The sequence below is a fragment of the Polyodon spathula genome, chromosome 4 (assembly GCF_017654505.1).
Source record: "Polyodon spathula isolate WHYD16114869_AA chromosome 4, ASM1765450v1, whole genome shotgun sequence".
In the NCBI taxonomy this organism is placed as follows: domain Eukaryota; kingdom Metazoa; phylum Chordata; class Actinopteri; order Acipenseriformes; family Polyodontidae; genus Polyodon; species Polyodon spathula.
In genome coordinates, this window is record NC_054537.1 from 21,641,732 (window position 1) to 21,659,380 (window position 17,649).

The 17,649-nt window shown below is 37.9% G+C and overlaps 1 protein-coding gene and 2 non-coding genes across 3 annotated transcripts; all 3 read right to left on the bottom strand.

Annotated features, from left to right (window-relative positions):
- Positions 1-8,761: 8,761 nt before the first annotated feature.
- On the bottom strand, positions 8,762-15,076 carry LOC121314310 (HIG1 domain family member 1A, mitochondrial-like). The gene is made up of 4 exons (XM_041247427.1): positions 14,969-15,076; positions 11,404-11,496; positions 10,793-10,927; positions 8,762-10,337 (listed from the first exon to the last, which is right to left on the bottom strand). The coding sequence occupies exons 2-4, from the start codon at positions 11,489-11,491 to the stop codon at positions 10,264-10,266; spliced, it is 297 nt and encodes a 98-aa protein (XP_041103361.1). The 5' UTR covers positions 11,492-11,496; positions 14,969-15,076; the 3' UTR covers positions 8,762-10,263.
- On the bottom strand, positions 10,657-10,775 carry LOC121315209. The gene has a single exon (XR_005950215.1). It is a non-coding gene; the product is annotated as a small nucleolar RNA SNORA5 (small nucleolar RNA).
- On the bottom strand, positions 11,052-11,183 carry LOC121315208. The gene has a single exon (XR_005950214.1). It is a non-coding gene; the product is annotated as a small nucleolar RNA SNORA5 (small nucleolar RNA).
- Positions 15,077-17,649: the final 2,573 nt, after the last annotated feature.

The following is a 17,649-nucleotide window of genomic DNA, read 5'->3' on the forward strand; positions in this document are numbered from 1 at the left end:
ACAGATGTTTAGAATACTAAATGTTCAATATTTCGGGTTCCCAAATATTGTCCCTTGTCTCCCTCAAGCATTTCATTCTCCCTTGATGAATCTTCAAACCCTTAACCGTTGTCACTTTGCTCCAGCCACAGACACAAACCTGGCGCTCCATGCCTTTGCCAACTACAGATCTTGAGCTAGTCCTTTGCAAAGTATTCTCTGTTCTCATGTCCGTTTCCTTTCCTAAGTTGTTAACCGTGTTGTCAAACCTTGAGCCATCTTCCGCCCCCGCTCTCGCAGACTCTAGGGGTATTTTTCTCTTTCATTTTAGAAGCCTTGGGCGGGTGTCTCCAGTCTCCTGTTCCATTTGGAAACACAGAGCTGAGTAATGCCAGCTAGAGTGGCTAACTCCTGCCAGCCCCAATGGGGTCTATTTCCTCCTTGTATGTTAATTATGAATGATATATCTTAAGACCACACCACTTTATCTTATGCGATACCTTGTGTGCTGTTTTCACTTCTTGCTTCACAGCATGGATCTGGTTGTGGTACTCAGTCATTTTCAAATGAGGTACAGACAGCGTCTCCTGCAGAGCCTTAACCTCAGGGTTCTCAGGCTTAAGAGACAAAAGCGATTCATATAAAATATATTACAAAGATACAGTTGGAATACATTTAAATCAAGGTCTTTGCACATTTAAAATAAAACTTATAATGAGACCACCTGGCTGTAGCGCATATATAAAAACTTGGGTAAACACATTGTACCAAAATCACTGCGCAGGGCAAATTCTGATTGCGCCTGTTTGGGCCCATCTAGCATGCCCCAATCAGCTGCTAACAATCTTTACCTTAGAGTTAGTGTCTTGCCTTGTGATCAAAATTAGGCCTTAATGTTACAAACTATGAAAGTTAGAATTTTAAGATCGCCACAGTTCTGTGCTATAAATCTAGCCCATTATACCCTACTAGCTGTTAAGCAAGTCCCTAAATGTAATAAGTTACATGATATTAAGAGACAAACTACTACTACTACTGTGCTCCTTGTTATTTCATTCAAGAAAATTACTTTTTTTATGAGAAGATGTAGATGTATATAGAAATGTACAGGTGAGCACTGTATGAAACAATTAATACCAATCTTTAAGAAGAAATTTAAGGTTAAAATTTAATGTTTTTCCAAAAAATATTTGTTTTTATCTTTAAAATGCATTGTTTTTAGCTTTATATAACCCCCCCCCCCCCCCCCACACACAGGCTATGATGTTATTTGTAATGTGAGTTCTTTCAAATGTCATTGTTGTGTTTTTTGTGTTTTGGATGGTTAATAGGTATAGCTGAAAATCATGAAGCTTACAATCAGGTCCGCTGTAGTCCTTGAGGCAAACTGCATGGTTCCTATCTCTTTTCCACTAATGCCAGACAATGCAGCTTGCAGCTACATAGAACAGATTATTTCATTTACTTTACACACCACGGAGATTTTTTTTTGACAAAACACTATTCTGTTTATTGAACCTCTGCATATAGTTAAACTCTGATAACACTGAAGTTTAAAAACACTGACACAACTAGAAATGAAATTAACAAATTTAAAAGAAAAAAAAAACTTCTTTGGAGAAAAAAATCAGTGAAGCTGGAAAATGCTTCGCCTAGGAACTTTATTAAACCATTGTTTACTATTGTGGCTTCACAATAGTTTTGTGGTGTTTAGAGTGGATGTGAGTCTACTGTGTGGATCTGAGTGAATGAGTTTGTGTGAGGAATGTGTGAAAGGTGCTGCAGCTGATGAGGTGCGAATTGTCCAATTAGCTGCAGCACCTGTATAAGGGAGTGTTAGTTGGTGAGTGTTTGTGAGAATGAGAGGACCTGTTTGATAGAGGTGAGTGAGAGTGTGTAAGCAGTGTTGTTGCAAGTTGTCTATTAGTTATTGTTTAGACTGTTTTGTGTCTTTTTATTTTGGCTATTGTGCCCTTTTGTTTTGTGTGTTGATTACTATTTAATTAAAAGTATTTTATTTGCTCCACTTTCCGTATCTGAGTCTCCTCACTTTGGCTATCCTGTCACAGTCTCATTATTGAAATGTGATTATACTGTCTATTATCAAAATAACAGAGAAAATAAGTATTAAGGATAAGGTAAATTAATCTATACCTTTCTTAAACTATTTTGAATCTCTTTTTTTTAATATATTATATGTCCCAACTGAAAAAGGAACTCTTCAATGGTTTCTTTTAACAAAATAAACACCTCCTTTTCTAGGTCCTTCACCCTGTTGCTATGTTATTTCACCTTGGCTTTCTCCCGTTCCATCTCCGCTGTCAGCTCATGGTTTTTCTTGGACAGCTCCACTATTTTAGTGGCTGCCACGTCACCTGCCATGCCAGAGGTACCTGACAGACAAGCACAATACAGTACTTTAATAATTAATTTCTAAATGCTCTTCTACCCTTTTAATTATCTGCATCTCACAAGGTATACTACAATGATGCTGTCCATTACAGTAGTTCAGCTATTCACAGGATTTCCTGACTAGCCCAATCCCGATTTCTACATTCTCACATACAGTCAATTATTCAATGCAGATAGAATTAAATATGTTTAATATAAGCTGGCCACACCTGATGACCTTTCTCAAAGTGGGTGTATTGATTTCGTACAAGTGCACAGTTGGTTTCTATGGATTTTTAGGAAATCTACTAAACAAAGGCAAGTCATGCCTATCTGTGCTATTTTGAATGTTGTCAGAGTGAGGTAATCGCTGCTTTATTTTACTTGTCTGGCCTACCTTGTGGTTAATTTACTTTTATTTACAAAATTTCTTAAGTATAATTTTAGCAAATGTCCCCATAGAAGGGATAGGGAATCGCACATGGTAAAAGCATTCCTCAGGTGCCAAACCGCAAGTGCAGAATTACTCAATGTAATATAAACAAGACGCTATGAGATGCAAACCTGCTAACGCAAGCCTGTCTTCCTCTTGTTTCTTCTTGAAGTGTTTGATTTCAAAGTCCCTCTCACTGATGAGTTTGTAAAGACTGCTGATCCTCGTGAACCCAGACAGACGAACCAGTGTAAGAGAGAAAAGAACCTCAACAGGCACAAGCCTGGAGTTAAATGGCCAAGAGCTTGTGAGAAAACTGCGTGGGACACAGTAAACACAGATCTCTGTTTTACTTTGGAAAGGTTAAATGGAACAGTTGAAAAGAAGCGGGGTAAATTTGGGGACATCATCTACGCATATGGAAACGAGAGGTTTGGAATTGAAAAAAGGAAGGAAAAAGTATAAACTATTCCTGGAAAGTCTAGAAGGCAGCAGGAGATTGAACGCTTAGTTAGAGAAAGGAGGCAGTTGAGGAAGCAATGGAGAAAAGCAGAAGAAAGTCAGAAGGAGGCACTCAATCTGTTACAAAGGGCTATAAAAGATAAGCTTGAAACATTGTGCAGAGCACCTACAGAAACACTACAAAAAGAAAGAGCAAATGTCAGTTCCTTCAGACATCCCACCTATCAATCCACCCGAATACCAAATGGATTACTGTGCACCTAAGTGGAAAGAAGTAGAGCAAGCTGTGAAAAAAGCAAGGGCATCATCATCTCCAGGGCTTAATGGAGTTCCATACAGAGTGTACAAAAGTGCTTCTGGAGTTCTACGAATCCTGTGGAAATTGATGAAATTGGCATGGGAAAAACAGGTTGTACCAAGAGCATGGTGCCGAGCAGGTGGAGTCCTTATACCAAAATAAAAGGATTCTACAAGCATCAGTCAGTTTTGTCCTATTTCCCTATTAAACATAGAAGGCAAGATTTTCTTCAGCATTATTGCTCAGAGTTTGTCAACCTACCTATGAAATAACAGCTTCATTGACACTTCAGTACAAAAAGCAGGCATTCCAGGTTTCCCAGGATACTTAGAACACAACAGCGTAATCTGGCAACAAATTCAATCAGCAAAGAAGGAGAGGAAGGAGCTCCATGTGACATTCCTGGATTTGGCTAATGCATATGGTTCAGTGCCACATGAACTTCTTTGGGCAGCATTTGATTTTTTCAGTGTACCAACGATAATAACAAATTTAGTGAAAGCCTACTTTGGAGATTTGCAATTTAGTTTTTCAACTTGAGAATTCAGCACTACGTGGTAATGCCTAAAAGTTGGAATAATGGCAGGATGTACCATTTCTCCACTATCTTTTACCATGGCAATGGAAGTTATTAGGAAGCCATTAATTATTACAGCATCAAAATGGGTAGTGGGAGGAGAGCACCTGGCTTCTGTAATGCGACTACCACCAATTTGAGCATACATGAAAGACATGACAACAATGACTACAACCGTAGCCTGCACTAATCGGTTATTGGGCAAATTAACCAATAACATTGAATGGGCATGAATGCAATTCAAGCCCAGTAAATCAAGGAGCATCTCTATAATTAAAAGTTTAAAGTAGTAGGTAAAAGGTTCTACATTAATGTGAGGCTATACCAGCAGTGTCCAAGAAGCCAGTGAAAAGTCTAGGGAGATGGTACGACCGGGATCTAAAGGATACAGTTCATGTTAGACACCAAGCAGTGGAAGGGTTGAAGAGTATAGATAGCAGCGCTTTACCAGGCAAACTGAAACTCTGGTGCTTTCAGTTTGGTCTACTGCCAAGACTGCTGTGGCCACTGACTGTGTACAAGGTTTCCTTGACAACAGTTGAGACGCTGGAAGCTTTAATCAGTTCTTACATCAGGAAATGGTTGGAAGTTCCACACTGCATCAGCAGAGTGGAACTTTATGGTAAAGGAATACTGCAGCTACCAGTCTCTGTTGTAACCTAGGAGTTTAAGTGCGCCAAAGTCCGACTGGAAACGACATTAGTAGATTCACGTGACAAATGCGTAAGGGAGGCAGCACCTGTGTTGCAAACTGGAAGAAAATGGATGGCAAAGAAAGCTATGGAAGATGCAAAGGCTGCCCTTTGAATCAGAGATATTATGGGGCAAGTTCAGCATGGAAAAGGAGGTTTTGGTTTCAGTTCAGCTCCTCCTGCATGGTACAAGGCAACCCCAGCTCAGCGAAGGAAGCTGGTAGGTAATGAGGTGCAAAAGCAGGAGGAGAGAATCAGGTGTGTAAAGGCCATTTCCCAGGCCAGGCAATGAGAATGGATGAGATGAGAATGTGGAACAACGCAAGATCGGCTGGCAAGATCTATGGACAATGGAACAGAGCAGGATCAGTTTCCTCATCAGATCAGCATATGATGTTCTCCCATCACCACATAACCTAAACCTCTGAGTGGGTGACGATCCCTCATGTTCTTTGTGTTCATCACCTGCAATACTAAGGCACATTTTGACATGATGTAAGGTGGGTCTTATCCAAGGACGGTTTACTTGGCTCCATGACCAGGTGCTGCGATGTTTGGCCTTAGCATTGGAAGACAAGCATAACCTGACCAATAAGTTGCCACCAGTTCCATCAAAGCATTACACACAAAAGACAATATTCCTCCATCCAGGAGAGCAACCACCAAGGAAAGGTGTTAAAACCAAGCCTCGCCCAGGACAACTGGAAGCTGCTACAGACTAGAAGATGCTGGCAGATGTTGGTCAACGGCTTATTTTTCCACCTGAGATTGCCACCATTAACCTTCTACCAGACATTGTCTTGTGGTCTGGATCAGCACGCCTTGTTCATCTGGTAGAGTTAAGAGTGGCATGGGAAGATGCTGTGGATGAAGCGTATGAGAGGAAGAAACTTCGGTATGCTCAACCAGCTGCTGAAGCAGAACAGCGAGGACGGAGAGTCTGAGTTTACCCAGTGGAGGTGGGTTGTCGAGGATTTGTGGCACGCTCTACAACCCGGTTTCTCAGAGAAGTCGGGTTCAGTGGCCAAGAGTTGCGTTGCACTGTGAAGAACTTATCTGAAGCAAAAGAAAGGAGCAGCAACTGGCTGTGGTTGAGACGGAAAGATGCTGGATAGGGATCTCAAGCACAATAGAAAGAAAGCAACGCTGATGTACAGGTAAGTAAACTGGGCTGAGCTGAGTGGGGGATGGAGGGGGGTTGATGCAGAGACACCAGAATCACTGTTGAGCCCTCTTGAGGTGTTGTGGACTAGTCAACGAAACACAGAGGATGGAAGTCGCCCACTTGAAGACCCCAGAGATGTACTCTACTTAGCTCAATCCAGACGGCTGTCATGCTGTTGCGCTGGGGAGACCGCACTGGGTTGATTCCCGGAGCCAGCATCACAGCCATTGTGTGTGCTGATGCGCTGGGGATTCAAAATGAGCTGATCCCTGGAGCAATCAACACCAGACAGAAGGATATCTACATCATTAGATGGAAAACAACGCAAATGGATGGAGATGCAGATGGATCACATTAGTTTACTGCAAAGCTACATCTTAGTTGGTGCTTATCTTGGCAAGAGCCAAGTTCAAATCAGCATGAAGTTCAACATCTACTTCCTATAATGGAAATCATCTTGCACCTCCCTCAGCTCATCCTGAAGCTGTTCATTTTCATCCTCTAATATCCTGGAAATCGATGCATGAAAACCCTAATCAATTTTAGAACATGGAGTTATAGTACATATTTTCCTTGTCAGCAAAATTAATAAAACATAAATAAATAAAACACTGTTTACCATTATAACTGAAAAAACTAGTACAGCTCCTGTAACAGCCTCTAGCCGGGTGGTCCTCAAAGCTTTTTTGCATTAGGCACATATATGTATTTATGCATTGAATATATGAAACAGGTGACAGGGATTTTCAGTTACTTTTTTTTTTTTAGCTTATAGTCCATGATATTCCCAGGCAGACCCTAGTATTAACAGTAATTGGGAAACAAAAAGTGGTTAAGCTTGAGGCAATTTTTTTTTTTCCTCTTCTATTATTATGGCCCCTTATTTAACCACAAAGGGTGCAAAATACCACAAAAAACCACCACTGTGCATAGTTGTCCAGGGTATAAACAAGAACATAGACTCATTTAATTTTTTTATTTTTTTTTGGCCCATGAGGAATAACATTTTTCTTTATAAAGTGACAGGGATTCTGAAAACATTGCCCTTACCATGTTCTTACACATCATGTCATATGGTAGGCCTGCCACTGATCTGCCACCGACATACTGCTCATTTTGATCTCCAGAGGTCCCTCTATCAAAGCAACATGAGGAACAATGTATTCCTCATAGGTGCAAAAATAAGTTGAAATATGGTTTTGGGTCCTGGACTAGTGCGTTTTGTGCTTATTGTATTTTTTTAAGATATCAGTTGTCTTTTTTTCCCATACAGTATCTTACTGCTGAACGAAATGCAAATACCTATATTAACAGAGGCTTAACAGACAAACAATAGTATAAGAATCTAAATTAAGAAATTTGTTACTGCTCAGAAATATTCTTATGCATAATATTTTCAGTCTGTATACATGGCCATTCCTTAGTTACCCCTGGATGCTAACAGAATAAGGAATAATTAATAAACAACTGAAAAACAATATTAGTGAAGTCAACAATATGTTTGTTGCTGTAATACAAGAATAGAACTTTTTGAAGAAAGCAGAGACAAATGCTCTGGCTCACAGCGGATGAAACCTGTGCAACAGAAAAAGGCTGCAATCAGTTTTGAATAACATAGAACACGCCCCTATAATGACATCATTTAAGACCCCTCCCCACTATACCTATGTACATGGCAAGTTTCCAAACCTGACAAACATTCATTTGCATCTGTTATCTTTTAGATTCTCCCATTCCCCTATGTAACCAAGCAGAGCAGAGCTGTAAAACCCCCTTCACAAATGCCCATAAATGGTCATTTTTGCTCTCCCTCTAGTCAATCTGCAATTTATTGAGACCCTGCATTCCAAAATACCCCACCTAAACTCTGTGCTCAATATCTCTCCATTAAAAGGACCATACATTCTAAGTATTCTAACAATATGAATATGGACTATCAAATTTCCTTACACAGCCCTTCCCCACACTGAAAGAAGAGGCACGGTTTTCTTTGGTTGATTTCTGATGTCTGTTCTTGTTTTATAAATTATTGTCTTAAATAATCCAGTTATCCATTTGTCCTGATAACACTGCCCCCCTTCTCTTAAAACAGTATGTGAACTCGCCAGCTCTAATAATTTGGAAACAAATGTCCATGCAGTTTCATCACATTCTAATGAATTAGTTCAGGTGCAGGTGTCACTTTGGTGAAGAGTGTAATGTATTTACAAAAAGGAAGAGTCACTGTTTTCTTTAAGAGGCCAACTGGTAATTATTGGCTTGCTTAATTCAGTTAATTTGGTAAACAGTTCTAGTCCCCACTCGACCATAAACCAGATTTTGCGATTACACTGCCCCCTTCTGTAAAACAGTATGTAAACCTCACCCACCTCTAATAATTTTGCAACAAATGTCAGTGCAGTTTCGTCACATTCAGATACATTATTTCCCAAGATGTAGCAGGTAGATGTACCATTTTTGTGAAGAGAGTGAAATGCATTTACAATATGGGGGAAACCATAACAATGATGACTCCAGTTAGTTTGATCATAACTGGATGAACATTTCTCAAGACAACTTAAGCTAACTGTAATGCACATACAGGTGCAGTCTTGTCTCTAGGACAACTTTCCAGAAATGCATGTTCAAATTAAAATGGAACTTGAATTTATAAACAATCATAATTAAGATTTTATCTGACATACATTAAAAGGCTTTGTTTTTTGTATGATAAAGAAAACAATACAGATATACAGTTTAGAAAAAAATGGACAATAAACATATATAACCTTAAAGTATCTCATAACTTTAATGTACATCTACTGGCAAATAAATAGACAAATTTAATGTTAAAATTTAACTTGTTACCATTGTTTCATAGGAATGCAGAACATACAACTTGAGCACAAGAACATGAACTAAAACAATGTATACAGAGCATCATATACACAACTGTAACACATAGCACAGTATTTAAAACAGTGTCACACTTTCAGATACAACTAGACAGAGCAAGGCCACTGAGGGTTCCCTCACACAGGTTCATATACAGTGCATCTTCCTCAGGCATAATATATTTGATTAAAAACATACAAAAAAGTTTTTGAAATGAAAGTATCAGGTAAGCATTGTTCTAACTATAGCACATTGAGGAAGATTACACAGTATCTATCATAAAAGGCACTACATGAAATGTAGGTATGTAATGCTCCCTATTCATTATTTATGAGTTTGCAGATAGGTAGAGAAAAGGGTGGTGGTTTTTATAACACTGAAGTATTCATTTATCCTGTATTACTGTAAAAACAGCCATCAGGTGTCTAGGACATATATGTAATGTGCTGTATAAAACATGCATGGTCCCGTTTACCCACACAGACCCTTCAGTATCTCCTCTATATTTAGTTTAAAACCACCACTGCAATAACTAGTTCAGCATTATTAAACCAAATACCACAGACCACTACAGTCTTCAGTGCAGTAATGTATGGGTCAAAATACATTATTACACAATAATATATGTCTCAAGTTGGTTTGGGGCAGTAATGCAAGAGTGATGCATGTGTGATATTTTCTGACAAAACCTATACTGAGTGAAATGGTTATGTGGTTTTACATTAACACTCTCATAAAAATATGCATAATGGATATTTTTGTATTGTGTTATTTCATTTTGCTCACGGAACACAAATGTGTGAGGTTTATAGGTTTCTGCCTTATATTTTCATTGTCTTTCTCTTTTAAAAGCACCTTCAGTTCTAACTGGAATTGGTCTGAACATCACTGTTTCTGAGTTCTTGTCATTGTTTGGTCCAATGTCTGTGTCTTTATTTTTAATTCAGAATTGATTTTCCTTCATATTGTGCTTGTTTGTTTTTAAATAAAGCTTCCAACCAGGGAACGTCATGCTGTAGGAATTTGTACAGTATATAAAATATGGATTTGTGCACGTACCTACACCTGAACATGAAGATTACAAGGATTACTGTTATTATTTTGAATATAACATTCTGTATCAATGGCAACATACAATATACACACACAGTATGTTCCTATTGATGTAGGCATTCAGGTCATAAACAAGATAGGTAATAAAAATAAACACATGACAGCGTTAACGTTATAGGCAGTGAGCAGCTAAAGTATAACAAACTCACCCGAAGGCCCATGATAAACGCTGTATGTCTTTTTTAAATTACATTTCCTTATTAAAACAAATACTACATACTATAGTTAACAAAAAACAAAACAAAAAAAACATATATTGCTAAAAACGTTCCAACAGACTTATTTCTCCATCAGGGCTTTTGCTTGCTCTCGTGGCTTCAAGTAGAAGTCTCTATACATTGAGTAAACAACTCCTGAAATATGAAAAATAAAGTTATTAAAATGTTTCTTGTTTTATCTGCAAACCACATGTATGGATTTGTTAAAATCTCTCTCTCTCTCTCTCTCTCTCTCTCTCTCACTATAATATATAAGGTTGGTATGTAATTGAGAATCTGTTACTTCTTATGAGACAAATATTGCTGAAAACGTTAAATTGTCAAACAATTATAGATCAAACTAGGATCAATGTGATTGAGTCTGAGTAATCAATCAAGTACATCAACTTGTTAATAGTTTTTCATAATTAAACCCTCCAAATCTGCTTTGGCATTACTAATGTAGGAGCAGAGCAAGTGTCAGTACCACAATTTCATTTGAGAGATGTGGGGCCTCGTGAAGTACTTTTCCATAGCAGACATCTGGCCAGTATAGACCACCATAAGGGACATACTAAATTTGACAAGGATACATAGGTTTTGCTACTTACCAATAGTCATTGCTCCAACAACAAATCCCTGAGCTGCCACACGCATGTGGATAAGATGGACAGACATTTTAGTGTTTCCTCGAGTCCTCATCTTGTACAGGCCAAAGGCTACGATCCCAGCAAAACCTGCCATGCCTTAAAAATAAAGATAAATAACAAATAGAACAAGCTGTACACTATTATTAATAAACACAAGCCTCATCCGTATGTACATTTACAAGAAGCTACTTCAGGTAAACAAATGCTTTGGATTACCCCAATTTATCTGTAGCACAATCCCCAGAATCCATCCATTCTAGATGTGTGGCCCATGAACTACATGTTTTTGTAGCAGACATTTTGGCCAGTATACACCAACAGGAAGGGCACAATGAAATTTGACAAGACTGCACATGCAATAATTTACTAATTTGAATGTACCACTTCTGCCAAGACCCTAACTATAGGGTCTACACATAACGAATTAGTAAGAAGGAGAAGTACACATGACAAAGCATTGTTCCTTCCCAGTCTGCCTGAAGAAATTCTAAACAAACATATATTCGTAGCATGCAACTTTGACCATCTACAGCACTGCTGAACATGTTAATACATTAATAATCACAACATACCAACTGGAACAAATGGAGACTCCTTCGATTTCTGCCAGAACTTTGATGCCTGACTATCATCTGGGTAAGTAGATACAATGGAAGACATGATCGCTGTAACACAAAAAAAAAATTCCTCTAACATGCGAAAACACAAGTACAGAGTTAATCTACTACATTATTAGATACCGCCAGCTCCACCCCTTTCTGGTTGATGCAAATAAGGTGTGCAATGAGGAAAACTACCCTGCTGCAGTACTACAAGCAATTCCGATAAACGGCAGTGACATAGGGTTTAGCATTAAGGAAATAAAGCAGATGCAGGAAGTTATAATTGCAGCTGCCAAAAAAGGTGACACACACACAATGACTTGGCCTGAAAGTCAATGTTTGGGTGAAGAGTCTTCAAAAGAGTAGAAATATCTTAAACTAAATGAGCAAAACAACCTGATGTTGTATGGACCAGGTAAACCGCCTTGAAATATATTAAGAAAGGATCTTGGCAAAACAATTAGATTTGACTTGTTCAATCTATATATATATATATCTTATCGATATATATCTATATATATATATATAATATATTATATATCTATATATATATATATATAGTATATTATATATATTATATATATATAGGATATAGACAGTGTGGGGGGGGTAAATAGTGAATAAAATATTCTAGAAATTTGTAGGTTCATTAATTAAAAATCTTTAAAACAGCTTGGTAATTAAGTGTTTGGCCCCTTGGAACAATAAATCTTGGAAATCGTGGGGGGAACCTTGTCGTAGACTTTACATCGAGTAACCCACCCTCGCCTTCAAAAATCACACACCAAGTGAAATGACCTCCACCTGTGTTAAATTGTAGTGATTCACATGAGTTCAGGATAAATTCGCCAGTTCCTGTAGGTTCCCTCTGCTGGGTAGTGCATTTCAAAGCAAAGACACAACAATGAGCACCAGGGTGCTTTCAAAAGAACTCCGGGACAAAGTTGTTGAAAGGCACAGATCAGGGAATGAGTATAATAAAATATATCAAAGGCCTTGAACATCCCTTGGAGCACAGTCAAGATGATTATTAAGAAGTGGAAGGTGTATTGCACCACCAAGACCCTGCCCTACCGTCCCTCCAAACTGGATGACCGAGCAAGGAGATTGATCAGAAAGGCTACCCAAGAGGCCAGTGGCAACTTGGCCATAAAAGCCTGTAGCTATTGCGAAGACTGGTCAAAGTGTGCACGTGACAACAATATCCCAAGCACTCCACAAATCTGGCCTGTATGGTAGGGTGGCAAGAAGGAAGCCATTATTCAAGAAGGCCCACCTTGAATTCCATTTTGAAGTATGTAAAAATTCTGTAGCCATGTGGCAAAAAGTTTTATGATCTGACGAAACTAAAATGGAATTGTTTGGCCTAAATGCAGAGCGTTATGTTTGGTGCAAACCCAACACAGCGCATCACCCAAAGAACACCATCTCTCCTGTGAAGCATGTTATGGGGATGTTTCTCATTGGCAGGGACTGGGGCACTTGCCAGGATAGAAGAGAAAATGAATGGAGCAAAATACAGAGAAGTCCTTGAGAAAAACCTGCTGCCCTCTGCAAGAAAGCTGAAACTGGGACAGAAGTTCATCTTTCAACATGACAACAACCCAAAGCACACAGCCAAAGCTACACTGGAGTGGCTAAGGAACAAAAAGGTAAATGTCCTTGAGTGGCCCAGTCAGAGCCCCAACCTAAATCCAATAAAAAAAAATTAATTTGTGGCATGACTTGAAGATTGCTGTCCATCAACACTCCCCAAGGAACTTGACAGAGTTTGAACAGTTTTGTAAAGAAGAATGATCAAATATTGCCAAATCTAGGTGTGAAAAGTTGGTAGAGACCTATCCCAACAGACTCTTAGCTGTCATTGCTGCCAAAGTTGCTTCCATCAAGTATTAACTCAGGGGGGTGGAGACTTATCCAATTATGATCTTTCAGTTTTGTATTTAATATATCTTTTTTCCCCTTAACAGTGTGAAGTATGGTGTGTAGATAAGTGGAAAAAAGCCTCACTTAAATGCATGAAACTGAGGAACTGAGTGAGGAACTGACAACAAAATGTGAAAGTATATATATATATATATATATATATATATATATATATATATATATATATATATATATATATATATATATATATATATATATATATATATATATACATCATCGCTGTAAGGTATCCATTTTTAAAATCCCTCTAACATGCGAAACCATCTGGTTAGAGTTAATCTGATGTAGTTAGACTACACACCCCCCACACCCCACCCCCACCCCCAGCAACTCGTTGACGCAAATAGATGTGCAATGAGGGAAACTACCCTGCTGCTGTACTACGAGCAATTCCGATAAACGGCAGGGACACAATACTGCAATGACACAGCACAATCATTAAGGAAATAAAATATTTATAAGAAAGGTGACGCAAACACAGTGACTTGGCTTGAATGTTCACTCAGACATTGACTGTCTTCAAAAGAGCAGAAATACCTTAAGCTAAATGACAAATCTCCTTATATATGTTTTAATATTATATATTCAATATTACCTAAAACATAAATTACACACATTGACAAACCTAGTTTCCAGAAAATAAATAAATAAATAAAATTTTAAAAAAAAACCACAAAGCAAAACAACGCGATTTTGTACGTACCTCAATTTTAGCCTCAGTATCCATCAGTACAAGATGTCTGAGGAATGTTTCTTGTATTTTTATTATAGGGCAGGGCTAACTGCAGCTGATGTAATTCTATTTTTCACTCTACCCATCAAGGACATGTTAAACTATTCAGTTTACCCTATATTGGAAAAAAACACCACTTTAATCAGTACTCAAAATGTAAAACCTATATAGTTGGGTCACACTGCTCTGCTAGGGTTCTAAATTTAAGGTCAAGCGACTTCCTGAAGATGAAATACGCAGCTGTAGCAATCTGGGAGGTTTTTTTTGTATTGAAATTTAATCTCGCAAACTCACTGTGGCTACTATTATCCCTTTGTTATGAGCTCGGAGATATAATGATATATAATTGTTTAAATTAACCCACACACGGACATAAACGATCGCTGTAGTAAAAAAAAAAAAAATAAAATAAAATAAAAATTTAAAAAGTGTGACATATAGGGTTAGTGTACTGTATTTAACGTTACTTTTATTTATTTTTTAAAAGACTAAAGTCAACTCATTTCTACACTTTTTACGACGGTGAAGGATCTGGTCAGTTTTCACGGTTTGACAAACACCATCTTCATCTGTGAGCTCTACATACACCCACTACTTGCCGGGCCAACTGATGTACAGTACGGGTAGTACAAATAAACCCCAAATTCATGAAACTTTACGATTAAAAATAGTGTTGGTACTACTTTGTATATGAGGAAATGGGGTAGCTACAGTCACAAATACATTCTGATATAATTTTAAACAAGTAACTTCCACGTGCTATGTAACTTGGTATCGAACACATCAGAAACAAAATAAATAACTTAAATTTATATTTCTATAAAACAATAGTCATATTCCAAGTGGTCGACCTACCTTAATGTAGAATTGGGAAGTGATCTTCAAGTAGAAAAGCTGCTGTCAACTTCTTCGTACAAACATACTGTCGTACTGTGCTGCTGCTTGTATTTATAGTATACAGCCGGCTACAAAAAAAAAAAAGAGCAGCGGGTGACGCACCTGGAAAATGTGAAGGGGACGTAAACCCCCTTGTTTCGTAACATTTTACAGGAACATAGTTAACCAAGCTCTCAAGTTTAAATGTTTGCTCGTATCGCGTCTATTTCTAAAAGTCTGGAATTAAAATAACAATAATAAAATAAAATACAAAGTTTACATGAGTATTGTATTAAAAGGAACGTGAACTGTGACTTTTTCACAACGTGCGATAATGCTGGGAGTTGTAGTTTTTGACGATTCAAGTGTCACTGAGTTAATCAAAACCCTTCAGCCTGGCACGGTGTCGAGAATACATACAATAAAACCGGTGTTCAGGTAGGCTACTTGTCTAATCCGTTGGTGCAAATACCTACTGACTGGGATTACAGCACATAACAGTGGAATGTGGCAGATATGGAGGCAAATAGTTGTATTAGAGACATCTAAATGGCCCAAGGTGTGCCCAGATTAGTGTATTTATGTGAGCAAACTGAGATGGACAAGTACTGTCTTGCAGTGGATTCCACAAGATTTGGTTTGAGAGTGATAAATTCCACGAATAAACGAGCTTCAAGAAGACATCCAGATTGTTGTTGCGACTAGTGCCAGCCAGCTAAGACAGGATCCATTTCAAAAGAGAGTTTGTACAGTTTGCCCAGATATTATACAGTTTGAAGATACGGTGTTTATACTGAGGTTAGTTCAGGAGAGCCAGTGGTTAATTTCAATGGAAAGAAAATAATAAGAGCAATCTGCCTTGAGTGTAAACAGCCAGTAAACTGGGGAGCCATGTGAAGCATGGTATGCCTGCAGTGTAGGGAGCTTACTGAGGGAGATCACCATACCTGTGATGCACCATACTGGATGCCTGGACCGACCTTGCTGTTTGAGGGAGAAGAGGAGAACAGAAAGAGATGGAGTCCCTCTTGACCTGAAGAGAAGAGCTTGCTTGCTTGCTTGCTGCTAAATCGTTTTTATTAAAAGTATAGTTATATAAAAGTATGCATACTGCATTTTCTATAATTAAAACAAATAAACCTATGCTTTCTGGTCACAGCACCAGTTTTCTTCAAAAGATGAATTATAGTTGTCTTTTCTTTTAACATCTTTTCAGCGAAGCAGCAACACCTCAAGTATTTATAAATGAGGCCAGAGCAAGGTTTTTTTTTTCTAACTAACCATTCTGAATTTATACCCAATTACGGCTCTCTAGACAGTGTATTGTTATCAGTCAAAAGGTCAGGGTGTTCTTTGGTGTGGCAGTATTGCTCGCTAGAGGTAGGTTTTTAAAGAAGTAGGCTGAAGTCTATTTTCTGTGAAGGTGTTAAGTTAAGATGTATAATTAACATTCTAAACGTATTAATTAAATATGATAAGCTTATGATTTATATTTACTTAAACTGATTCATTATAATTACATTTACTAGTAGGTGCATTTTTGTTTGAATATGCTAAATATTTTGTAGTATGCACCTAAACATTTAGTATACCGTATAATCACTCAGATCGATATAACCGATCGATATAACCGATGCTTGAGTACATACTACAGGCTTTTTTTTTTTTTTTTTTGAGAAAATGCAGTGCCACTAACGTTGATAAAATAGTCCAGCACAATTATCTCGCAAGAGTATAAGCGAACTCGCATTTCTAATGAAATATCTTTGCTTCTATCACCATTGTCACATCTATAAGGAGCTACAGGGTACTACAATTCCCATAATTCACACTGCATCGATGGACTTTTCTGCAGACCAATCAAGCATAAAAGACGCACAAAACTTGCAAACTATCCAGGCCGCAGTAATACCCTATTTGGTTTGGTATGTAGTGGGCGTGCTTTTATTTCAGTGTGTGAGCTCATTTCCTCCAGGAGTTTTAAACCACAGCTAACTAAAGATGTTTGAGAGTGAATCTCTGAGTGATACGTTTGGTTTTAAAAGCTGCATAAATGTATATTTTTTCTCTAAGTATTATCCCGTTTAAATGTCGACTATGAAAACGTTTATCAATATTCAATCACAAATTACAACTCTGTACTTAACAGCGTTTTTATTTTATTTTTTTCAAGAAACTTCTTTGTTACACTCATAAAAACACCACCCAGGAAAGGGTTGCAATTTGCGATTAGCAGATGGGTCAAAATGGTGATTTCATCCCAGCCTTAAACACCACTGATGTTTATATACACGTTTATTTCATCAACCGACTTGTATGTAGTTATTTTACTCCTGTTGCTATATAATAATTCTGATCTACATAAATTACATTAAATAAGTGTTAAACTATTTAATTCTCCAATTCATACCAAGTCATCTTTTAACGATTTTGATTCTGGTATAGTAAGCAAACCTGTTAAATTTGCAGACAACACAAAAATAGGAGGAGTGGCAAACACTGTTGCAGCAGCAAAGGTCGTTGAAAATGATCTAGACAAGATTAAGAACTGGGCAGACACATGGCAAATGACATTTAATAGGGAAAAGTGTAAGGTACTGCACGCAGGAAATAAAAGTGTGCATTATAAATATCATATGGGAGATACTGAAATTGGAGAA